General features: G+C 36.6%; 1 protein-coding gene across 1 annotated transcript in view; it reads right to left on the reverse strand.

The window, feature by feature from the left end:
- Positions 1-26,948, reverse strand: part of LOC306885900 (sodium/calcium exchanger 1-like) — an 82,270-nt gene that overhangs the window by 5,248 nt on the left and 50,074 nt on the right. Inside the window, exons 3-6 of the mRNA XM_079442706.1 lie at positions 16,393-16,505; positions 11,262-11,407; positions 8,740-8,839; positions 5,245-5,520 (exon numbers count right to left, since the gene is read on the reverse strand). Coding sequence (XP_079298832.1) covers positions 5,245-5,520; positions 8,740-8,839; positions 11,262-11,407; positions 16,393-16,505 — 635 coding nt within the window. The remainder of the gene's footprint in view (positions 1-5,244; positions 5,521-8,739; positions 8,840-11,261; positions 11,408-16,392; positions 16,506-26,948) is intronic.

The following is a 26,948-nucleotide window of genomic DNA, read 5'->3' on the forward strand; positions in this document are numbered from 1 at the left end:
TAGTTTTACTTCAAGTATATCTTGTTTGTCTAAATATGTTTAGATATTTTTTGCAGTGCACACATAAGTGTATGCGCACAAAGTACTCATCTTCTCTCTCGTTCGTCTCTCCTTTTTTGGTGAGGATGCAATTTTGTAATAACAGACTGGTTAACCTCTGATTTGAGTTGAAATCAGAGGGCTGTCTGCTGTTTAAACAGTGTGGTTTCTCGCTCAGAGACAGCTGCATGCTAACAGGGTGATCTATTGCAGACAGCTGAGAAACCATGAGGATGCTGATTGTGAGTTCTGTCTGGAAAGGCCTCTAAATAATCCTAGATGCACATACACTCCCTTTCTAACTCTTTCTTCCTCTCCGTCTCATTTAATCTCCCTCTCTTTCTTTCGTTATGCTAATACGGTCCATAACACATTACCCTGCTGAACTGCTCTGGATATCTTGATATTATTCTTTGCTGCCTGTGATCACAAAGGGCCATTATCCTCATTTAAAGGTCTGGCTATCCTGGATATACACTTTAATATTCACACATTTACATATTTGTGTTCCTGCAGTGCATCTCAAGTGAAAATATATCCAAAAATATTTTATCACTGAACAATACATCAAACAAACAAACAAAAGAAAATAATAGAATATAAACTTGATTTAAAGACATTTTGGTTTCCCCAAAAATATTAAGCAGCACATGTTCAACATTGATAATAATAAGAAATGCTTCTTAACATCAAATCAGCATTTCTGAAGGATTATGTGACACTTAAGACCTGAGTAACAATATATTTAATTAAAACAAAAAGCAGTTATTTTAAAAAAGTAATAATATTTCACAATTTTTGTTTAAACTGTTTTTTGATCAAATAAATACAGCTTCAGTGAACAGAAGAAACTAAAACACAAAATATGTTTAATATTCCATTTTATTATACAATGCTACCAAGTGCTTCTTAGTTTTTGCGTATTTATCAAGAGCTTAAAGAGGTGTTTTAATGTTACCATGAGGCATCTTTCTGCACTCAACAATGAGCGTTCCCACAGAAATGAATCATTTCTGAGTCCAAGGATGTGAAAAGCTAAAAGTTGTCATCTGGTAATTACGGTAATTCCAGCGCGACATGACTGCAGCACTCAACATCTGTCTAAAAGTGAAGGTTAGAAATTCTCCCTGCAAATCTGACAAAGTATCTGAGAACAACATCAGCCATTTAAGGGCTTAAAGGACCAAAATTGACTCAACAACATGTCAAAGACACAGCATTATAAAGCGAAAGCTGGGTTTACTGTAAAATACTTATTTCTGAAATAACATTTTCCTTCTCGTTGTTCATCACTGTCCTGTTATGTTGTTGTAAACAACAGCATGGATGGAGCCGTTTCCATAGCATTACCATGGAAATTCTCAGTTAAGACTCAGCTAACACCCAGTCTGGTGTAAAGTCCTGCCAAAGAGCCTGGCAGCATGCGGACGACAACTGCCGTTAATGTGGGTGTCATGGCAATGAAAAGCTTCATCCCAGAAAGACGCTCGGGAGCAGTTAATCTTTACGGACTTAAACGGATCAGCGTTCCAGACTGTTACAGACTTTGAAACTGTTATAAAACCTCAAACTGCTTACGGTTGCACACAGACACAAATTTGTATTAAAAAACGACCACACATAGTTTAAATGAGTATTTTATCGACTACAAATGTCTCTGTGGCTCAGCCAAGTACAAGTACCAAGTACAAGACTAAATAACATTTAATCCAGAGAGAGAAAAATCACTATAATTAACTTTTTATATTACCACACTTTAGTGGCACTGCATTCAGAAGATGCACGTCAATCATCAAACCCATTTCCATTTTAATTAATCGAGCAAATTATTAATACAAGATACTATATGCTGAATCTATTAGGTTAAAAGGCTTTGTGTTCTGTCTAAAAAGCATTGGTGAACATTGCCTTATCTGTCAGCGTACATTTTCCTTCGCCTTTCCTAATTGGAAGTTCAGTTGTTTTCTCAGTTCTCAATACGGCTTTCATCTCCCACTACAGATTGATACATTTGCTAACTGCTCAATAATGCCTCGTTCAGTATGCAACGTGCAGCATTTGTCATTTTGTTAAACTGTGAAGAAACAGCAGAAAAACAATCAATGGATGTGGTTGTAAACCTTTCACTAGAACACTTTTTTTAAGTCTGCTTCACTGACCTTACTAAAGACTTTGATTTTTGACCTGTTACTAGTTAAATGTGTTTGTTTAATTTTTAATTGTTTAATAGAAATTAAAAATTAAAACATTATTTCATCTGTAAAAATTAAAGGGCATTAAAGAAATTAAGGTTTTTGAGGAAAACATTCCAGGATTTCTCTCCATATAGTGGACTTCAACAGGGATCAGCGAGTTGAAGGTCCAAATTGCAGTTTCAATTTCAGTTTCAGGGCTCTACACAATCCCAGCTGCAGAAAAAGGGTTTTATCTAGCATATCGATTGGTCATTTTCCAAAAAAAAAAAATGTATATACTTTTTAACCACAAATGCTCATCTTGCACTAGCTCTTCGATGTGTGACTTCACGCTTTGCGTAATCACGTTGGAAGTGTCACGCACAGTAAGTTTTTCGTCTGTGTACTCCGGTTCGAAAAGGTAGGGTAGGTACAAAAAACTTCCGCCAACCTCACGCGTGCATGATTACGTAATGCTTGAGGTCAAGCTAGTGCAAGACATGCATTTGTGGTTAAAACATGTATACATTTTTATTCTTTATAGAAAATGACTGATCATTTCGCTAGATAAGACACTTATTCCTCAGCTGGGATCATGTAGAGCCCTTTGAAGCTGCACTGAAACTGCAATTTGGACCTTCAACCTGTTGGCCACCATTGAAGTCCACTATATGGAGGAATCCTGGAATGTTTTCCTCAAAAACCTTAATGTCTTTTCGAATGAAGAAAGAAAGACATAAACATCTTGGATGACATGGCGGTGATTAAATTATCAGGAAATTTTCATTCTGGAAGTGGACTACTCCTTTAAATAGTTGTCAACAATTAATCAAACTTGACTAAAAATTAAGATTTTCTAGGAAAAGACACCTTCCCATAGATTATATAGTTTCCTCCTCACACATAAACATGCTCTCTCTCTCTCTCTCTCTCTCTCTCTCTCTCTCTCTCTCTCACACACACACACACACAGCTGTAAGCAGGTAATAATGATTTTAGCTGATAGGGTACAATGTAAATAATTTTTATCTGATAGGTTACAATGTCTCTAAGGGCTGCTGGGATAAAAGCCGCTTGGATGTAATTTTCTCCTAAAACAAAAATCACAACAGCAATTTTCTAAACATCTGTGGTACTCCTACTAAGTCACAATATTAGATTTTCACTACTCGATTATCTTGGACAAAAGAATTCATGGCAATTATATCATCACTTTCTTGATAATGTTTTTAATTACAATGATGATTAGATTTTTCATGATGATTAGTGCTTTATTTTTTTTGGCCAATGAATAAAATAATTAAATGAATAAAAACATTTGCCTTCAAAAGCATGCAGTGATGCTTGGAATCACCTTAATAATACAGTGAAGTGCAAGATGTGCAGCACCAATCTGTCACAAACATAACATTATAATGAGAACATTATCATGACAGAATGTAATTTTAAAAAGCACATTCACAGCATGAATTAAAAATTCTAACTAGCATGGTTAAGTTCACTTGTGCATTTGCATTGTTTTATGCAGATGTACAGTAGGTCATAATATTATGGTTATAGTATATATCTGATTAATCTCAAACAGGATGCATTTGTGTGTTTTATTAACTTGCGGGCAAAACACTTCAGCAAACTGCTGTTCATTAGCTTCCACTCATGCAGATCAAAAGGCAATACCCAACATTATTGGCTATGATTAAATTTAAAGCAATCATATTCATTTTAGATGTTTCTGTTTCAAAAACATCAATACATTATTAAAAATATAGCAGTGTTATTTTTCAGATATAGTCATGTGTAGTATTAACATGATATCTTTTTAATGTCAGGCCTATTTCCTATTATAAACCCCAGGCTTATGTCCAGTACACAATATATATTGCAAAACCCCTGTTACCGTGGTATCAATATTTAATTTCTTAAATATCACAGTTATCAACAATAATGGTATACTGCAACACCCCTAACTTCCACAAATTGTTCTGCATAAATGCAGAGAAATGGATTTGTTACCAGAACAATATAAACATTTATTATAAAACAGTTATAAAATGCTAAAAGTGATTGAAATAAATATGAAAAATGGGACACTGTTTACTAGTTCTTCAATACTGGTTTTTAAACAAACGGTGCTACTCAATCAATATTTAATTAATGTTTCTTTTTCTATTGCAATACAATTTAGGGCCAAAAAAATCCTTAAGGAAATGTATCCTTTTGTTTATTTTTATATTTATCTTTATGACTTTTTATTCCATTGTTGTTTTGGACCCCACTGACTTTGAATGTATGAAAAAAAAGCATTATTCAAAAAATCTTTTGTGTTTCACAGAGTAAAGAAAGTAATGCAGGTTTGGGTCGACATGAAGGCGAGTAAATAATGACAATGATAACATTTCCGGGTGCACTATCCCTTTGAGGATGTTTTGAGAAAATACTAATTAAGAAAATGATGTCCTTGTGTGTCCATGACATTGTCCACATATGATGGCTTTTACTGGAAGGCAAGACGCAAATGCAAGAAAATTATTTTCTGCGGTGAGATGAGAAGAGCAAAAGGGTGAGAAATAGAGGATGAAAAGAAAAGAAATGGGGTGAGCGAGGTAAAGAGGGAGAAGAACAGCATTAGAGAGAGAGATGGGAATGCTTCTGCGTTCTGCTCTCTCAGCGTTTTCTCTATGAGCAGTCCAGTGTGTCTGGAATACTAAACATGGGGAACATGCACTGCTCTTCCAGTGTGTGTGTTCTGTACATGAACATAGCTGTGTGTGTGTGTGTGTGTTTGTGTGTCTCCTGTTTTAAATAACCGTTATCATGACTGATGAAGGTAATATATGGAGGTGCAATGTAGAAAGCAGCTTTACTCTGCATAATTATATGATATATCATAATCATAGCCTTGCACGTATACACACACACACACACGTGCTTGGACATCCTCATTTTATGATAATTGACTATATGTAAATATAAACATGGGTGGCTAAAACACAAAAATCATGTCGCCCACTCCCCTCTCTCTCTCTCTCACCTGGCACTGAAGTTCCCAGCGCTACAAACACCACTGCTGTGACAGAATCTTTGAGTCCGATGGTGCAGCCGAAGTGGGATGCCAGGTCTCCAATGAAAGCCGTCAGAACGCCAATCATAATGATCGACACCACGAAACACGCCCACCCGTTCCAGTAATCAGTGGGCGGGACAAAGGCAAAGAGAACTTTCCAGAAGACAGTGAGGAAATGCATGACGTAATCGAAGCAGGAGGGGAGCTTCTCCTCTCCGCATTCTTCATCATCATCATCCTCACCTGCAGGAAGATAATGAGAAATAATTAAATATGACTTTATAGAAGGTTAATAAAACCCCTAAGTGCTGAAATTTGGCACATGACTCATCCACATGACTCAGAACTTGCCAGAACAACTTTGCAACCCCCTATCAATCACCCAGAACATCAGCATCCTATCAACTTTATAGGAATGCACCTAAAATGCAGCAGCGACCTGGCAACTGCCTACAAAAAACATCACCGTAGCAGGGAGTTTTGCACTGACCAGGCACCACTTTTCTTTAGAATTTTTTTAAATTTTTTTATTTTGTACCTAAAAGCCACACACCAGGTCAGCCATCATGGCAGTATAGCTGAAACCTTCACATACGCAGACACAGGGTTTATCGATATGTAGAGCACACAGCGTGTGTGTGTGTTCAGGAAGGTTGTAATCTGTTTGATATTCTGTTGGTGCTGCGTTTCCTTAAGAGCGTAAAGAGAGCAGCTTCCAGACGCCTAAATAGTGCTCTCTGACAGGTGAGGCTGTTCCTTTAAAGTGTGATTAGATGCTACAGGATGTTCAGAAATCTCACCTATTCACTGAGAGCAAACGCATTAAAGTCTCGGGCAGGGGATTTAGTCATTGTTTTGTCAAGACATTCATTCTGTTCACAGGCAAAAACCTGATTGCGCACTGTGATTAAAAGGATTATTGATAAAGTAGATGCTTAGGCTAGAACACACACACACACACACTTAGACAGAACATTCACACTGATCTGTATCAAACAAAAACTAATTCAAAAAGATTCAAAGATGACTGAATCATCATGAGTCCCTATTGAAGATTCAGACAGAAATGTCAGCTGATACGAGTTTCTATGTTTATGTATATGTGTATACAGGGATTAAATTGGGATTTGTTATGTGGGGGGTCTCTATGGTATTGAACTAATATATATATATATATATATACACACACAGTTGAAGTCAAAACTTTACATACACCTTTCAGAATCTGCAAAATGTTAATTATTTAAATAAGAGGGATCATAAAAAATGCATGTTATTGTTTATTTAGTACTGACCTGAATAAGATATTTCACATAAAAGATGTTTACATATAGTCCACAAGAGAAAATAATAGTTGAATTTATAAAAATTACCCCATTCAAAAGTTAACATCCACTTAGCTGTGTTTTTTTTTTTAAACTGCCTGCTGTTCTTCAGAAAAATCCTTCAGGTCCCACAAATTCTTTGGTTTTCCAGCATTTTTGTGTATTTGAACCCTTTCCAACAATGACTGTATGATTTTGAGATTTATCTTTCCACACTGAGGACAAATGAGGGACTCATATGCAACTATTACAGAAAGTTCAAACGCTCACTGATGCTCCATGCATTAAGAGCCAGGCGTGAAAACATTTTCAATTTGAAGATCAAGGTAAATTTAACTTAATTTGTCTTCTGGAAAACATGTAAGTATCTTCTGTAGCTTCTGAAGGGCAGTACTAAATGAAAAAAATATGATATTTAGGCAAAACAAGAAAAATTATTTTTTTCTAAATAAATTTCTAAAAGATTTAGTTAACAACAACACTGATCTTAACCCTCAAAGATTATTTAGAATTTTTTGTTTATTATCAATTATTTATGAAAAAATACTTCATGAATCATTCGTCCAATTAAGGACATCTTCAAATGTCTCCAAAGGGAGGTTTGCGTCACATGTAACTTCTGGCGACAATTTTATGTCCAATCAATAGATAAGTGAACCCCCACACACTCAGTGCTCATGTTGTGTTTACTCTCTCCTTATCTTTCTATATAAATCATCTCGCTGTGCTGCAGAGTCTGACATTTAGCAAAGCTTTTAAACTTTAAACTCTCCAATTTACCGCCATTAGCTGCAGACCTTTTATGCTTCTTTGTCCCTATCTGTGTGCATTTGCGTATATGTGCATGTGTGTATCTGCGTCCTGATAAAAAGCCAGAGAAATTTCTGTTCCATTCTCAGTGGCGCTAGATAAAACAAATGATCTAATTTTTCATTTGTCAATGATGGCAATGATTAATGAATGTTTGATATAAGGTAGGATGTTCATGCTGCTTTTTTCCATACTGAAGGTAAAAGGTCAAGAAGAACAATTCACACTTAAATCAGATACTTCAAATATAAGTAATATGGGTTTGGAATGGCATGAGTGTGATGACAGAAGTTTCCCTTTCAACTCATCTACATACATTAAAGAATATTTAACATGCAAAAAAAGATTTTTTGAAATTCTATTTTGAAAACAACCAACATCACTGTAGATACTTTATGAAAAGACTTGGTCTGTACTGGTGATAGGTCAGTTCTGACAGCAGACAGAGCAACATACACGCACACACAAACAAACAAACACACACACACACACACACACACACATACACACATACAAAGGCTTTTAACCTTGCTTTGCCCCAGAGCACAAATTGGCACACTGAGAGGTGTTCAAGTGTGAATCACCAACACCTGATCCACACAAACACATGCACACACACTTACACAGCTAGAGAAGCAGCCTCTATGATCATCAGTCTCTCTGAGGTCGTGCTGTGAGTGCTAATTACTTCTGAGAAAACAAACTGAAAAAAATCCCTCTCTCATTTTTCTCTTTCTCCGCCTCCATCTACTTTCTTTCTCTCCTTTGCACAGAGAATGAAGACTCCTTTGTGTAGCCCAAAGAGAGGTGAAGCTGTAAAACCGTAAAACCTGCTGTACTTTCTTGAGAAACACCGCAGGCACCAGGGGGCGCTTCACAGCTGAGAGTACGAGCGCTTTTGAAATTTCAAATGGAATCCATAAACAACAACATCTGATGCAATCTATATAACCCAGGGATGCCTAATCCTGCTCCTGGATGGCCACTTTCCAGAAGAGCTTAGCTTTAACCTTATTAAACACACTCCAACCACCTTATCAAGCTTTTTAGGATTAATAGAAATGTTCAGGCAGGTGTATTAGAGCAGGCTGAACTCTACAGGAAGATGGCCCCCAGGAGCACTATTGGACACCCCTGATAACCCAATCGAAACAACAGTTAGTAGTATTTAACTAAAAATGTATTTTATAACAGCAATAATAACGTAAAAGTCTCACAGGCACTTCTGGCGACACTTACAAGTGATTATCATCTCGAACGAGATGTTCTTTTTTAATGAATCACTAAATCAGACCTCCCAATGTTCCTCACAAACTGAAACACTCACCGGCGCTGACTGTGATGGCCTCGATGAACTGGTCCCTCCAGCTGTTGGTGCCAACCAGAAGAGCCAAGTTTGTCTTTTTAATCAGCTTATCAACTGTATTCTATAGAGAAGAGTGAGAGACAGCACACAAAGAAAATGAATGGCCGCTTCATTATATTCCAGTGCAGCTTAACAGGAATAAACAAACATAAACACACTTCAGACGAGGTGGACCACAGTTCATCGAGTGCTTCTGACTGCTCTCTGGTCTGCCCCGCTGTGAAGTGTGTGTGGGATCGGAGCGTGTGTACGTTTCAGTACGGCGAGTGCGTGTGGGCTAAAGTGCATGCGTGTGCATGTGGATCGCTCTGAAGTGTGTGGAGGCGATCGATGAGATGCCAACGTTTAAGATCTCTGAACTTCCCTGACAGAACGATAGTGTCTTGTGTTTCCGTAAGCAACAAAAAGGAACATTTTGTCTACAGAAAAACAGGCATTTCTGAATTATATGTGACCTAAAAAGTTAGTTAGTCAATTCTAAATGCAGCAACCCAGAGTCATGTTTGTGCACTGCAAAGATTAACAACTATTTGGTAAGTGAAAATTATCCACAAAAATAATAAAAAGTACATGTTTAAAGTATATTGCAGTAAATAACTTAATGGGAGCTTATAATTACAATTAGACATTATAATTGGCTAAACTAGTAAATTTATGCCAGTATAAAGGTACATCTAAAAAAAATTTTATATCATGAAAAAGTTCGTTTTTTTCTTGTAACTTATTTCAAAAAGTGAAACTTTCATATATTTTAGATTCATTACATGTGAAGTAAAACATTTCAAAAGTTTTTTGTTTTAATTTTGATGATTAGATCTTACAGCTCATGAAAGTCAAAAATCAGTATCTCAAAATATTAGAATATTTACATTTGAGTTTCAATTAATGGCCATCCCTAAAGTACAAATTCCGGGCATCTCTTGTTCTTTGAAACCACAATAATGGGGAAGACTGCTGACTTGGCAATGATCCAGAAGATGAACATTGATGCCCTCCACAAAGAGGGTAAGTCACAGAGGATCATTACTGAAAGATGTGGCTGTTTACAGAGTGCTGTATCAAAGCATATTAAATGCAAAGTTGACTGGAAGGAAGAATTTGGGTAGGAAAAGGTGCACAAGCAACAGGGATGACCGCAAGCTTGAGAATACTGTCAAGCAAAGCTGATTCAAACACTTGGGAGAGCTTCACAAGGAGTGGACTGAAGCTGGAGTCAGTGCATCAAGAGTCACCACGCTCAGACGTCTTCAGGAAAAGGGCTACCAAGCCACTTCTGAACCAGAGACAACGTCAGAAGCGTCTTACCTGGGCTGTGGAGAAAAAGAACTGGACTATTGCTCAGTGGTCCAAAGTCCTCTTTTCAGATGAAAGTCAATTTTACATTTCATTTGGAAATCAAGGTCCCAGAGTCTGGAGGAAGAGTGGAGAGGCACAGAATCCATGTTGCTTGAAGTCAAGTGTGAAGTTTCCACAGTCAGTGAGGATTTGGGCTGCCATGTCGTCTGCTGGTGTTGGTCCATTGTGTTTTCTGAAGTCCACAGTCAACGTAGCCATCTACCAGGTAATTTTAGAGCACTTCATGCTTCCTTCTGCTGACAACCTTTTGGAGATGCTGATTTCATTTTCCAGCAGGACTTGGCACCTGCCCACACTGCCAAAGGTACCAAAAGCTGGTTCAGTGACCATGGTGTTACTGTGCTTGATTGGCCAGCAAACTCGCCTGACCTGAACCCCATAGAGAATCTATGGGGTATTGTCAAGAGGAAGATGAGAGACACCAGACCCAACAATGCAGATGACCTGAAGGCCGCTATCAAAGCAACCTGGGCTTCCATTACACCTGAGCAGTGCCACAGGCTGATTGCCTCCATGCCACGCCGCATTGATGCAGTAATTCATGCAAAAGGAGGCCCAACCAAGTATTAAGTGCATAGAAATTAACATACTTTTCAGAAGCCTGACATTTCTGTTTAAAATATCCTTTATGTAATATTCTAATTTTCTGAGACTTTTGGGTTTTCATTATCTGTAAGCCATAATCATCAAAATTTAAAGAAATAAAGGTTTGAAATATTTCACTCTATGTGTAATGAATCTATATAATATATGGGTTTCACTTTCTGAAATGAGTGACAAAAAATATTGACCTTTTTCATGATATTCTATTTTCTTGAGCTGTACCTGTACTATATACATGTAAATTAATAGTTCATATAAAAATGCACTTTTTTTCAGCAGAACATAAAATATATTTTGAAGAACTTTTTGTCCAAGCAATGAAAACCAAAAGGGGTGAAAAACCAGAAGAAAAAAAAACTGTACGGACAAATGCACACTAAAACATTCTTCAAAATATATTCTTTTGTGTTTTACAGGTTTAGAACAACATGAGGTTAGTATATGTGACTATATGTCATTTTTGGGTGAAAGTTGCTTTAATGTGATTATGAATAAATGGGAAATATGTAGCTAAATTAACACACCTTGAATTCATAAGATTCCTCAATGATAACCTCCAGTTTAGGGTGTTCTCCTAGCATTGGCTTCCCCATTTCTGCGATGCGCCGTTCCTCTTCATCCTCGCCCGTCAGAGGCTCCGCCTCTTCTTGCCCCGCCTCTTTCTCCTCCTCTGAAAACAAAAGCACCAGTCAGAGAGTAGAAAACAAACCCGCCAAACCAGCCACCTTCTATTTCAAGTGATCATCTAGAGCGTGTTTGTGGATCAATAGGTTTCTGTGGATAAACTGGATTGTGTAAGTCAACACAAGAATTTGGCTTTATGGTGGAATGTCCTATAAAAGGTCAAAATCACAGGTCTTCGTTGAGAAATTTAGAAAATGGGTCCATTTCATGAAACATACTTTTGTAATAGAATACACACAGACCACTGTGACCCTGTATATGAGAAATATGTCAGAGGAAGGATTTTTCCTTCATTTCTTTCATGCGATGAAGCTTCTATGGGCCCAGTGGGATTCTAGGTAAGTAAGTGTGTGATATAAGCAACCCCTGACCATGTGACTGGGTTTAGCCCATTCAATCACCCACATTCACACACACAATGAAATGAAAGGGTCAAAAGGAAAGCAGCAGATGCAGACATAAAGGCATGGAGGTATGATGAGGTTTGGAAAGGAAAACAATTAGGTTACAGTAGAGACACATGCACACACTGATGTGGACAGACAAAAGGGAAGGCCTGGGAAAGGAGAAAATGAAAATCCTTTGGCCAGCACCATGGTGATTTCAGTGGAAATGTAATTTTTCGAGTCCTATCACATATATTATCACTTTCTCTTTCTGTCTCATTTATTTCATATTTCTTCTCAGCTCCTGAGCTCAGCTGGCATAACGTCTGCACCAACAACAGCAATAGCCATAAAACAATGTTATGATGACTGCATTCCCAAGCTCAACACAAATATGAGCCTCATAGGCAGAAACGGCTGCGTAAACGAATGAAATATCTAATGGAGCAAATAAATCTCAAGCCACAAATGAACCCTGAGGCATTAATGGAGGATTCCAGCGCAAGATTCTCTGTCAGATTAATGACAGAGCAACTCGTTCCTGTAGCCTAAACAGTCCCTCTCTCTGTCTTAATATTTTATGTTCATCTTTTCCAGCGTAATCTGTTCATCTTTTTCTTAGACTGTAAGTTCTCTTTTTTATGAATTAGTTTTTCTCACTTCTCTGCCTGTTGATTTGTGAGGTAACAAAATATTCACCCATCACCATGTCTTTGTGTTTCTGTCCCTCTGGTTGCATTTTATCCACAAATGTTTTTTGTTGTTGTTGTTGACCCTTATACATCTGCATTATTTATAGTTTTAGCATGTACAGTATAACAGACTCTCATTTAAAGAGTCGCTATATCTTGTTTGGCTGATTGAAAAGGACTCACTAAATCAAAAACAAGAACTGATGGGACAAACTGTAATGGGCCTGTTTGAACAATTATAAGTACTGAAGAACAAGTCAAGATAAAATGAATAGCTAAAAATAGACTGGCTGGAGAACAACTGAAGAGTAACAGGCTGAACAATAATTGGGTTTGACTGATGTCATGCACAGATTCAGTCACATAGATGATAGTAACTGTACATAAAACAAATATACAGGTAAGAAACTAATTAGCCAATATCCTAAAAAAATGAAGAGGCAATAATTGTAATTTACTATGAAAAAATGAATATAATACCTTTATTAGATATTACTAGATATTATGAACTGATTGATGAAATATAAGCAATAAAATAACATTAAATATTACTAATTAAATCCAATAAAACTAAATAATTGTTTTTAATTTCTTACATGTAATGGGGGTTTGGGACCACTGAGATTATTATTGTTTTTTTAAAATAATCTTTAACCAGCTGGTAATTAAAGTAAAACATGTTAGGTCCACTGTAGATTTGCATGCATCACTGAGATGTGAGTGTGATACATCCACAGAAAAAAGCTGAAAGATGCATAGGAAGTAAATTGAAAGACCAACAGAAAATGTGGCGCATCTTCGGTGTAATAAAGTAAGGGCAATTAAAAATTAATTGGTTACATTTTGATACTGTGATTAGTTTTGGTAATTAAACAAGATGCTGCATATTTTTTTTTCTATTGTCTGTAGATGTGAAACGCAACATGAAGATTGTGAGTTATGTTTGTCTGATATTGATTTAATAGGCTAAGGTTCCCTCTTCCTTGTTTTGTCCTTGAAAAGAGAGCTATCATTTTCTATCGACAGCTTGGTGCTACACATCTTGCATGAGCACACACACACAAACACAGTCCATCCAGCCATCCGTTCCTTTCAACCATCTCTTCAGCTGTCCTTTATATTTCTAGTCTCTTCTTTTGTTTTTTCTTTCATACTAAACAATTTAGTTTTCTCTTATCTACAGTATAAAGGTTTTGAATCATCCAGGGTACTTTCACATGTCTTACAAGCAAAGCTAATCAAAGGCAGCTGGACTTGATTATTAATTATTTGGAAGATGATTCACCACTCATCTGAGTGTCTTAATCAGTTTTTTTGTTAATCACTGATGAAGTCGTATGGATGAGTGGCAAAACATCATCAAAAAATGTATAATCAAATCCAGCTGCATTTGATTTGAACTCTACCTGATGTTCCTCTCTCTTTTATATTCCATGTTTTAACCTCTGGATCTCTTTTTATTGTATTTTATATTAATCATGCTAAAACACAGCATTAATCAAAACAACCGAATATCAAGAAGTAAATATAAATATGATAAAAAACATTGATACACATCAAAACATTGAAGTGCTGGGAAAAAGAGCCGTTTTATTTCCTGGAAAAGAAATGTTTATGTAAATGTGAGATGAAACACACTCGAAGAGCCTTGGCTTTGAAGACAGCTCACAATCTTGAGCTCTGAGTCTTTTTAGCTCCCCTAATCTCTCCTCGTGATTTACAGCCCAGCATTTGAACTCATTTGCTGGCGCGTCTTGACGTTTCCTTTGTGTCTAGTTTGAGATTATTGCAAAGAACCAAAATTAAACAGTTCACTTTGAAGCTTTCTTTCTCAACCTGCAAGTATCCTGAGCACACCCTATATGGTAAACTACGAAAAAGATTGCGTAAGAGATGATTATGAATAAAAATTAAAGGATCATATCATTCTTTTGAAAAAAAAGTGTTTGTGTACAATGCGTAAAAGCATCAGAGCTCAAAACACCAGACCATTCAAATATTTGGGGACAGTAAACAGTGTTTTTTTGTTTGGGTTTTTTTTTGGAAAGAAATTAAAGGATTATTTCACTTCCAAAATGAAAATTTCCTGAGAATTTTCTCACCCGCATGTCATTGAAGATGTTCATGTCTTTCGAAAAAATTCCAGGATTTTTCTCCATATAGTGGACTTCAAAAGCAACCAACGAGTTGAAGGTCCAAATTGCAGTTTCAATGTAGCTTCAAAGGGCTCTACATGATCCCAGCCGAGGAATAAGGGTCTCATCTAACAAAACGATTGGTCATTTTCTAAAAAAAAAAAACCCAAAATGTATAATCTCTAACCACAAATGCTCATCTTGCACTAGGTCTGAGATGCGGGTCCACGACTTCACACATTATGTAATCACGTAAAGATTAAATCAAACGCCCTTTTCAAAAATGGTAAAATAACGATGTTGGATGATTTTGAAGTTGGAGGAGAAAAACAGATGGAGTTCGGCCCTCCTGCCTACGTCACACGCAACCTTTGCAATGTGTCTATAGAATGTGTGAAGTCGTGGATGTGCATCTTAGAGCTAGAGCAAGACGAGCATTTGTGGCTAAAAAGTATGTAAGTTTTTGTTTGTTTTTTAGAAAATGACCAATCGTTTTGCTAGATAAGACCTTTATTCCTCGGCAGGGATTGTGTAGAGCCCTTTGAAGCTACACTGAAACTGAAGCAATTTGGACCTTCAACCCCACTGGTCCCCGTTGAAGTCCACTATATGGAGAAAATTCCTGGAAAGTTTTCCTCAAAAACCTTAATTTGTTTGCGACTAAAGAAAGGAAAACATGAACATCTTGGAACACAGGGGTGAGTAAATGATCAGGATTTTTTTATTCTGGAAATGAACTAATCCTTTAATACTTTTATTCCCTAAGGATGCATTAAAATGCATCATTTTATTGACAATAAAGCCATTTATAATGTTTCAATTTCAAATAAATACTGTTCTACTGAACTTTCTATTCATCAAAGAATCCTGAAAAAATGTATCATGGTTTTTACAAAATTATTAAGCATATAAAATATTATAAATATGGAAAACTTTTTAATAAGCAGAAATGTTACTTGACACTGAAGACTGGAGTAATAGATGCTGAAAGTTCAGTTTTGCCATCACAGGAATAAATTACATTGTAAAATATAGTAAAATAGAAAACATGATTTTAAATTGCTATAATATTTCACAAGATTACAGTTTTTGCTGTATGTTTAATCAACAAAATGCAGCTTTGGTGAGATATCTTTCAAGAACATTATAAATATAAACTCTGACCCCAAATTTTGAATGGTAGTGTACATTGAAATAAAGCTGTTAATATGCACATAACGATGCCTTTTATGATAGATGTTATTGCTCCCAAACACCAGAAGACACTATTACTTTAAATGGTGTCTAACTAAAGACAAGAGCAAGATATGGAGAAGGTCTATCAAAATGTTCTTCTGATTCTGGCAAGGCTTTTGTTAAAAAAATCCCTTGTTTTAGATCAATGACTGATTGACAGGTCAGTTGTAGGCCGTCCCTCACTGGATGCATAAGCAGCTACATTATGATATGGCCACATAGCCATTTATATTTGCTTTTAGCTCTGTCCACTTCAAAACTGTGTTAATTGGGCCTTAATTCCGTCAGTGTTGGAGCAATAATCATTGACTAACATTAAAACAAGTAGAATTTGGCTCCTACTGTATGTGTAATGTTTATTTGTTAATGTGCGAGAAGTTGTGTGTTCAGTGAAATCGAATAAATGTCATTCAATTAGTAAGACAGCACACCGACACCAGGAGAGAAAGAGAGAAGGTGAGACTCTGCCCAGAGGAAGAGAAGAGTAAAAAGCAAAGGAGACACGGTGAGAGGGAGAGAAACCTCTGTATACTGTCCATCCTCTCCTTCTCCAAAGTGGCGTCTGTAGCTCTACGCAAAAGCTGCATTGCTTATCGTATTCCTCTCGATTGAGAACCCTGACTGATATCGTCTTCCTGCAGAAACAAGACAACAGGAGGGGGGTTGGAATAATGCATGCATGATACACAAACACACACACACATACACACAAGCAAGCACACGCGAGGGCCTGGCCGGAGGGCTGTCGATTGTGTAATTTGGCCTGTAGTTGATCCCGATGATGATCCAGAGCAGAGAAGGTTCAGCGTGGACTGGTGTTCAGTGTGTCTGTGTGTGTTGTATGTGTGATTTCCTCTGTAGGCTCAGGCCACACCCCCCACCTTTCTTCTCATTGGTCTCTACGAGCTGGGGTTCTCCGATCTCCAGGAAGAAGCCCTTGTTCTTCTCGTATTCTTCGTCATCAATTATCCTGACTTTTATTATTTTGCTGGAGAGAGGGGGAGAGAAAGAAAAAGAGGGAGAGGAAGAAAAGAGTGAGGGAAAGACAGGTCAAGGGAAAAAGAAGAAAGATAAACGGCATGCAGTCATGCACAGGCAGACCGTCAGAATAAGAGGATGATGCAAGAGAGACAGAAAGAGAGAGAGAGCAGCCTCACAAGTCTGACTGTAAATACACATTCACAAATAGTCCCTCTGATTTTTCTACTCACTCCACAAAATCTATTTATGTTGGGTGGATCCTTAATTTATTTTATAAATTTATATTTTTCAACCACCTCATATATACCGTTTTACTACATCTATTTTTTTCTTGAATAATTATATAATTTCATATTTGTACATTTGTTAAATAAATAGGGCTCATTAAAATTCAAAATTCTAATTACATGATTTACTTGATAAGCACATTAATTTGATAAGCAAATTCATAAATCAATATATGCTGAGGAAAGCCACCAAATGAATTGATAATTCAAATCATAGACATTACATTACTGTAGATGAAAGAATGGAATAAACTTCACAAAGTGCTTTTATAGGCCAAGTCAATATATTGTTTGTTTTATTTCCATATCATTAAACATAAGCTATCACTGGCCAACATAATCCATTTTGCAATCGAGTTTGCCAATAATAATAACTTTTTTACAGCTTAATTCTTTTTAATTAATCACACAAAATGTATTTAAATTGACAGCCCTATAAATAAATAAATATTTTGTTAAATAATATATAGGGTAAATATTCATCTATATAATGTGGCTAATTGTTATCTAGAGGCCATCATCTTATTTACAAAAAGAAAATCTCAAGATTTTGTAAATAGAAGAATAAAAATAATATTACATGGCTCCTGTGGGTTTGTGTATGAATTTAAAATTTGTACTGTTCTAAGATGCGGTCAGTGTCTTGTGAATTAGTCAGCGCTGCATATTTACAAGATTTATAACAGCTTCAGTTGCATATTTAATAAAATCAATGGATGTGTGGATGGACTCAAGTTTAAATGGCCATTCATTTAACTCTGACTCAAGAACTCTCAAGCTTATTCTCACATTTTTAGTTTTGTCTGAATTCTTCCTCATCTGCACATCCAGCCTTGTATGCTTAGAGGGAACACTGAATACAAACCTTCTTCTCCAAGCTAACAACACCAACCATCATCAGAACTAGACACAAAATCCTTCATACACACATTCAGACCACTTGCTGCTTTAGGTCTGCATGACCTTTCTCCAAGAGCAACCGCAGCGCACAACATTACAACCATAAAACCTCCACAACCAACCATGTCACATTGGGCTGATGTCATGATTAAAGTCAACAGGAAATCTAAATCGACTCTCTTGGCCTACATTTGTTTCTCACTGAATATCAAGTATCATGGCTGCATGGCTGACGTTGAAGTAATATTTCATTAAATGTTGTTTGTGCTACACATGTTTGTGTAAACATATAGTTTACAATTTAAATAATCTTTAGAGGAAAAATAATGTGATAAAGCTCTGAAAATTGTGGCGACTGAAGGAGAGTGATTATAAAAAATAATTTTTGCTCAGTAAAATGTTTGTTATAAAACATCAGTGCCAACTGAACAATATCCAGACTTACAGAGTTTTACAGAAAAGCACTATCACTTCCAACAGTCATCCATCTTCAATAAAGACACAGGTGCTACAACAAGAAAGACAGACAGTGAAGCAAATGCATGGAAGTGTAACGGGGTGAACAAGACGAGAGACGTGCGGATCCATTTGCAAGCTTTATTACACAGAGACGTGGTCAAAACACAGGCAGGGTCAAAACACCAGCAAACATGTATGGCACAGACTAGAAACAACAATAATCCAAACCAGGCGCGAGTCAGTCGACAACGAATGTTATCCAGAGGGCTTGACAAGAGGGGCAAACCAGAAACATGAGCAATAGTCCAGGTGAAGCACAAACAGATTCAAAATGGCGAGACAATGGTAGATCCAGGAAACACAGGTTAGAAAATCAGAAACAGGTTCCGTATCACAGCTAAAACTTGGAGAGTAATAAACGCAGAACAATACTGGAACTAAACATAAACACAGAATGGCTCGGTAAGGCAGCTAACACTAGGAGAGTGCTATACGCAGAACAATACTTGGCGATCTGTGAAAGGAAGTCCATGGTTTATGTAGGGTGTGTGATTGTGTGATAGTTCTCAGGTGTGAGCGCGTGATTAGTGAGAGGGCTGCTGGGAAATGTAGTCCGGGGTAAATGTGAAACAATCTGTGCAATGTGAGAGTCAATGTGATGGAGGATTGACCTCTGGTGGCGAGCGAATGGAAGTCCATGGACCTGATTCATGACAGGAAGAATGAGGTAAGAAAGACAGAAGAGTTATCAAATGCTGGCATATGCTTCAGGGAAGAATAATAAACACAAACACCCTCTATCTTTGTCTCTCTTTATCTCCCACTTCTCAAAGACAATTTCATATTCCTTTCATCCCATTGGTTGTCAGAAACACAGTGTTAGATTATTTCTAGATCCACACTGTCAGGTGCAGGACGCTGTGTGTGTGTGTGTGTGTGTGTGTGTGAGAGACGGTATGTGGGAATGACCCTCTTCACTTCTCATCTGAATGTTAGGTTCAGCTGAGGTCACGCCAGCGCTCTAATGCTACATCAATAAGTCATAGAAATGCTTTTACATGCACACAAAGGTTTTAAAATGACAGCACATGCCGTTTTAGTATGTGTGTGTGTGGGTTGTTTTTCATTTATTCATTGTACCTTTTGTTCTTATCAAGTGTCTTTGACATATGTCGTTACATCTGTCATCTGTAGTTTCTGGACACTTGCTTTATTTAATTACTCCTCTAATATCTCATTTCAAATGATGTATCAAGTTTATAATTGTATTAGACAATGGCTATTGAATCTGACAGAAAACAAAGTGATTTTGTAAGTGTGTTTGTTGTAGATGAGATGCTAATTAGAGGTGTTCTTGAGCTCTGTGAATAGCAAAGTTTTATTGTTCAAAAGAATGAATGTATAACAGCGAATGTTTCACAAGCAGACCCCAGTTAAAACATGTTAACAGTTTGTGCTCTGGAAGAGAAAAAGTGTGACCACGTGACACACAATCACCTGCTAAACACACTGTCAGATCATCCTTTCACACCTTTCACAACCAGTGTTGCCTGCATCGCTTTTTAGCGGCGGAACAATTTAACCAGTGTGAATCTCCAGTGTGACAGCAAAATAAATCATATTTACCTGAGTTGAGAATATCGAGGTTTAAAATAATGCAATGAGATAAAAAAAGATGTTTATCATGAAATAATGATGACAAACCACATTTATCAAGCTGCATGTAAACACAAACATACAGCGTGAGATGGGTAGTCTGTGGGTAGTCTTTTTTTTTTTTTTTGGCTATTTCCCGGTTGCTAAGCACAAGATCTAATTGCTGGCAAATGTTTCTGGACGCTGTAAGTCAAACTGTGTATGTGTGGTTTTGGCATATAAATTAAGCTAGTAGGTCTGGATCTCATTCCAGTCCAGCTACACTGACCTAACCCTAGTAAACCTGAACATGGAGCAGATGATGGATCAGACCCAAAGGTGTGTTCACATCACAAAGAACAAATCATTTTTGCTTAGATGGAACAGCAGCTATGCTAATTATGTATCTATTTGTTTCTCTGTTTCTGCCACGGATAACAAGGAATTGCAGAAGCTTCAGTCTGGATCCAACCCTTAAATGATCTGAGATGACCGAACACCTGAGAAAAGATAATGCCAACCCCTCAGAGGATGCCAATGCTCAGACAACATACAGAATTACCAAATTTTGCCATAAGTTAAATATATTAAGGTTCTGCAATATATAAATATATTGTGGAAACTTAATTTCCTGTAGAGCTGCTTTGCAACGATTTGTATAGTAAAAAGCGCTATACAAAAAAACTTGAACTTGAACTGTGGGTAGTCAACTCAAGTGAGTTGATTCACAAGTAAATGACTCTCAGTCTGACAAATCATTTGCTGCATGAACACTGCTTGAAGTGTTATTTTGTAATAAATTATTTATTAATTATAATTTCAAAAAAATTATATCATGGGGAACTTAATTATACATTTGTTTATTTATTTTCTCATTAAATCTAACTCTCAAACAAACCTGTTTGCATATATATATATTTAATACATCATTTAGCATGTACTGTATTTCAAGCCTCATGCGAACCATTGGCTCGTCTCTACAATGAGGGCAATCTCAATTTTTACTATTCATGTGGGCACATTTGGTGACCTGACACACTCGCACACACACACACACACACACACACACACACACACACACACGATCGACATGAACACACACACCTTGAAGCCTCTTAAATTAATACAGCATTTCTCTCCTTGTTTTCCATTACAGTAGATGACAGTGGCGTTATGTGTGTGTACCACGTTCCCCTCCGAGAATGCCTGTCTCTCCTTAGCAGCTCAAATTTGAGTATGGCAGGGGTTTGTGGGATATGCTCAGGGTCTTGAATCTCTGATCAGGCTGTTACATAAAGCTGCTCCAATTCATGCCTGACCAGAAACCAAGCACTGCAACACAAGATCATACACATGCTCATGCTTATGAAAGACACGAACAATGCAGAAGAACAATGCAGCACACACACACACACACAAATTATATGACATTATCTCTTCATTAGCATATCTGCATTGCAGTAGCCTTGATCGGAAGAGATCCTGACACAACAACATAATTCAAATTCACTTTCAAATTGTTCTTTAAAATACATATATAGCTTATACAATTCATCAACCGCTTCCTGTTTGAAATTATCTTCGGATCGATGCTTCTAGAGGATGTGCAGACATGTTTTATAGACCAGCTGTGGAACAATCAGGAAGCTTGGACTCCATGCTTGCAGCTGATCGCCCGCCACTGCTGCATTACAGTGAGTTAGCAACTGCAGTGATGTGAACACACCTTTGGGTCTGATCCATCATCTGCTCCATGTTCAGGTTTACTAGGGTTAGGTCAGTGTAGCTGGACTGGAATGAGATCCAGACCTACTAGCTTAATTTATATGCCAAAACCACACATACACACAGTTTGACTTACAGCGTCCAGAAACATTTGCCAGCAATTAGATTTGTGCTTAGCAACCGGGAAAGAGCCAAAATAAAGCCACTTTTCAAGTGTGATTTACCAAAGGCCACATTACACCGCATGTAAGAGAGACAGAGAGCAAGAGAGAGAGAGAGAGAGAGAGAGGGAGTGAAGTAATGCAACCTCTTTAAAATTCAAATCATGTCTGCTCCTTAACACAAGGAGGAGCCATACCAAATTGACACAAGCTGACTTGTTTTTGTGTGAGAGTGGATATGGGTGTAAACATGTTTAAAAAGAATATAGAATAAATATATGGGTATTCACTCTTTTACTTGTGCCATAGTGAGACAGAGGGCGGAGATTCACTAAGAACGATTTGCACCCGTTGATAACACTGCTTATTTGCACATGTTGCGCAAATAAACAATATTATTTTAGCAGCCGATTCACTGCCGGAATTATGCAAATCAGGTAACAGTGCAAATCACAGACTGTATAGTATCACTACTGCAAAATAGACACCTGAACTGGCTCCTTAAAAATGGATAGAGAACTCTTTTCTCCATCATTTGATGAGTTACTGCTACCATGATCAATAAAAAAGCACACAAACTGCTCGTTTTAACCAAATTGCAACAGGCATGATAGTAATTTATTTTAAATATGCCTGGTTAAGTGCTAAACTAGTGCAAGTATCTTCTGGTTTAACTGTATAACAAATAATAATAATACTAATAATTTATAAAACTAATATAATAATATTAATATTAGTAGTATTGCTATATATATAATAAATTTATATAATAACATTTTATTTCATAAAAACAAACAAAAACTAGATTGGATATGGTTAAGATGCAGCTGAAATACAACATGCATTTTTCCTCAGACTGTATGTGATAAGTGAACATAAAAATCATTAAACTATGGAAAATTAAAACGGAGTACAGAGTGTGTGTATTTGTGCATGAATGTGTGTCTCAAAGGCCAAATAAAACCCTTTTCAACATGACCTGAAGTGCAAGGCAATGCATAAACTCGTGTAGGCAAATGCAGTCTCTCCTTTTAATATACTCTGTACTTGGATTCAAGTGTGCATGCAAAAATCTTATGACCTGTTTGCATGCTCACTTAAGCCTATGTAACCCCACCCCAACACACACACAGTGCATGTATTGATTGTGGTATAGTGGGGTGAAATGAGAGCTTGCTGCAGAGACCTGCTATAGTGAATAATGGAAGGAGAGAGCGGGGAAGAGAGAGGAAGGGAAAAACAGGGATGGAAAACTGAGAAGACGAGCGAATGTGCCTTCAGTATGAGCATTGCAGGGTTCTGAAGCACAAACATCATCTTCAATGTAATTTTCAGTACTTTAATGATACAATTTTTTTGACGTTACAAGCTGATTTGTGAGTGTTTAAAACATTTTCAAGCTCTTTAATAAAACATGCCAGCCGGCACAATGAAACTTCACCCACTTGTGACATATTTTGTGCATTTGCTCATTGTCCTTTTACAAACTGCAATTATCACACAATGAAATGCGTCATAACGTACAATTAAATTTTTGGGTAAATGCTGATTCTTCATCATTAATGTGGATGTTTTAGAAAGGCCTGTTGCCAGGGAGAAAGTCACATTTTGTAATTTAGTTTAAAACAAGCATAGAATTAATAAGGTTTAATGTTGAATTACATATATACTGTATTATATGTATTTGTGTGTGTGTGTGTGTGTGTGTGAGTGTATATATATATATATATATATATATATATATACAGGGGCGTAGATTACGCGGGTAACTAGTAAATTCGTAAATTCTAGTAAAAACTAGTAAAAAAAGTAAATTCGTCCCCCGCACTTTTTCATTGGACAGTTGTGTTCTCGACATGTTGAGATTTTAATGGAGCAATGTATATAAATGCAGAATGATTTAAAATTCAAAGAGACAAGATATACATGACGTTTACGTTTCCATGGCAATCAGTCACTCAGTTTGTGACGTCACGATATGCCCAGGCTCGCGCCCGCGGTCCCGCACTGTATGCATCATTCATCAGAGGTCGAGATGAATTCAAAGCGGCAAGAAACTCTTCACTCCTCTTTTACGAAAAAGTCAAGCAGCGTAAGTTGTCATCTGGGATCCGAATAGTGTTGCACAATGTTGAGTGACTCTGCCTATTGCTCTTGTTGAATAATTAGCAAGTTTTGATGTTCATTATATGGAGAAATAAAAAACTGCCTGGACAAACATGCACTTATTTTCAGTGTATTTTTCCGTAACTCTTTTGTAACGTCTTTTATTTTAACACATATGTATGTTATCAGAACCCTTCAAATAAGAATAAAGATAATGCTGAAGTGAGATTTTACAGCGTTTGCAGCATTGTGACATGTTTAACTCTAATGATCAATTCTACATTATGTATTTCAATCAAGCACTGACGATCTTAATTTAGGGGTGCTCTGTCATTATTGCACTAATTTTACGTTTTTATGTGTTGTCAAGAATGAACAAGAAACAGTCAGCCTAGGTTTGTCAAACTTCACAGGTGAGAACAACTGATAGAGTGGCTTTTAACACCTGGCTGTTTTTACATTGTATAAAATCTATTAATGCACAAGCGTTTGTAGGATTATATATGGACCAATCATAGAAAACACATAATTAGTCAAATATTGAACAATAAAAAATAACATTAGTATGATGAACAACTTCTATCATTTTTAACTACAGTAGGTAATTATTAGCTGGCATATTGGTTGTTTATTAGTACTTAAGCACATATTAATTCTGTATTCTTCATGACCATATTCTGCATCCCATAATCCTACCTAATACCTAAACTTAACAACTACAGCGACTAACTTACAAGCTATTAATAAGCAGTAAATGAAGAGTTTATTGAGGCAAAAGTCATAGTTAATAGTGAATATGTGTTCCCCATTCTAAAGTGTTAAAGAATTATTTAGGATACAAATGATTGGTTATTGTTCAGCAGTGTACTTAATTTTGTTATTTTCTTCTGTATGTCACTATTCCCTGTATGTACATGTTTCAAACACTGCTTTATTTGCTATAGACAGAGGCAGAAGTGAATTCACAGATGAGAGTGAATGAGGAAGAACGTTTCAGTGAGGCTTCAGAGGTAAAGATTATTTACATCATTGTCTATGATAAGATATTTATTTTAACAGACTAATCGGACTAATGTATAATAGAACAGAACAGAATAAAGAAGTATGTGAATGTGCAAGTATCCATTACTGTGTGCCATGCACTGTACATACAACACACACAAAATACAATCTGAAATATGTAAACAATAGTACCCTTATAAGGACATCTTTGTAACTTATACTCAAAAAGGTGCACATATAGAGTACCGATATGTACCGTAATGTACAACTATGAAACTTTTTGGGGTAAATAAGGTACAAAGATGTCCTTTTAATGGTACTGTCCCAGCGACAAGCTGTTGTATTTCTTTCTTTCTTTTTCTTTTTTCTCTCTTTCTTTCCTTCGGTTTTATAATCATATATAATAATATAATCATAAAGCATATTAAGCAAAAAGGTATGATTAAAAATAAAACCTGTCAATTAGACAAGGGTTAACTGAAAAAAACAGGTATAACACTAGACATTCCGTCCCCCCACTTTTGAAATGATGGCTACGCCCCTGTATATATATATATATATATATATATATATATATATATATATATATATATACCAAATTCCAAAACCAAAACTCCAGAAACTCATAATCTCAATGCGCAGACGTCTAAAAACTATTTTGAAAAGAAGAGGAGATGCTACACCATGGTAAACATGCCCCCGTCCCAACTATTTTGAGACCTGTAACAGTCATCAAATCTGAAATTAGCTCATTTTTTGCATAAAATTGTAAAATTTCTCAATTTAAACATTTGTTATTTATGTTCTATTGTGAATAAAATATTGGCTCATGTAATTTGAAATTATTTTAGTTTTCATTTTATTCAAATGTAAAAAACTCAAATGTCAAAATTTCAGAAATATGGGTTTGTGTGTATATATATATGCATGCCAAAAGAGGTGATTATTCTTACACTTTTTTTTTTCATGCGAGTTTCAGTTTATGCTTCCTTGTAACTTAATATGAATTCACACATTTTTGGTAAATGTTTTTGCTCAAGAGTTTTTTTTTTTTTAAAAGTCATTTGATGGAAGTGCAAAAGTGCCAGGAAACCTGCATTCCACGGCCTTAATTCGGAAGATGTATCTTTTCTTTCTTTGGTTCGGTTCACTTTTTCTGCTCTCTGAGTTCTCCGTTCCGGGTCAAGGTGAATCCAAACTGAATGAAAGATTTTTGTTCTTGACACAATTTCTCAAGTCTGAACTGTCACAAGAGACTGAAATGACAAGAAGACCCAATTTCAGAACCACAGCACTTCAAAACCTCCATTGCTTCTGTCTGCTGATATCTGGCTCACCCCGCCCCTCTCTATTGCTCTCTCTCTCTTCTCAATGTCTTCCTCTCTCGGGTGAGTTTTGATGGGCAGGTCTTAAGTGAGACAGTTAATTAGATTAATGGTAACTGGCTATGTGCCTCAGGAGACTAATGTATGCTTGTGTGTGCGTATATGTATGTGTATGTGTTCTGGTAAAGTGAAAGAACTTTTTAAACTTCTTAGTGATAAAAGCATTTCAATATTCATGAGCTTTATTTTGCTGATCATTAATAATGTATTAATTGAAAGAGCTGCAGTATATTCAGATGGGAGGGTGTGTAGACACAGTTCAACAAGGCAGTGTGCGTTGATAGTCCTTACAGCAGACAGCACAATGCACATCCATGCCTTCAAGCATGTACATGTCACACACACACACACACACACACACACACACACACACACACAAAGGGGGGAACACAAGACAGTGGAACAAAAAGATGCAATAAAATTTGCCTTCATGACCT

The sequence above is a fragment of the Barbus barbus genome, assembly GCF_936440315.1.
Source record: "Barbus barbus genome assembly, chromosome: 20".
Taxonomy (NCBI): Eukaryota; Metazoa; Chordata; class Actinopteri; order Cypriniformes; family Cyprinidae; genus Barbus; species Barbus barbus.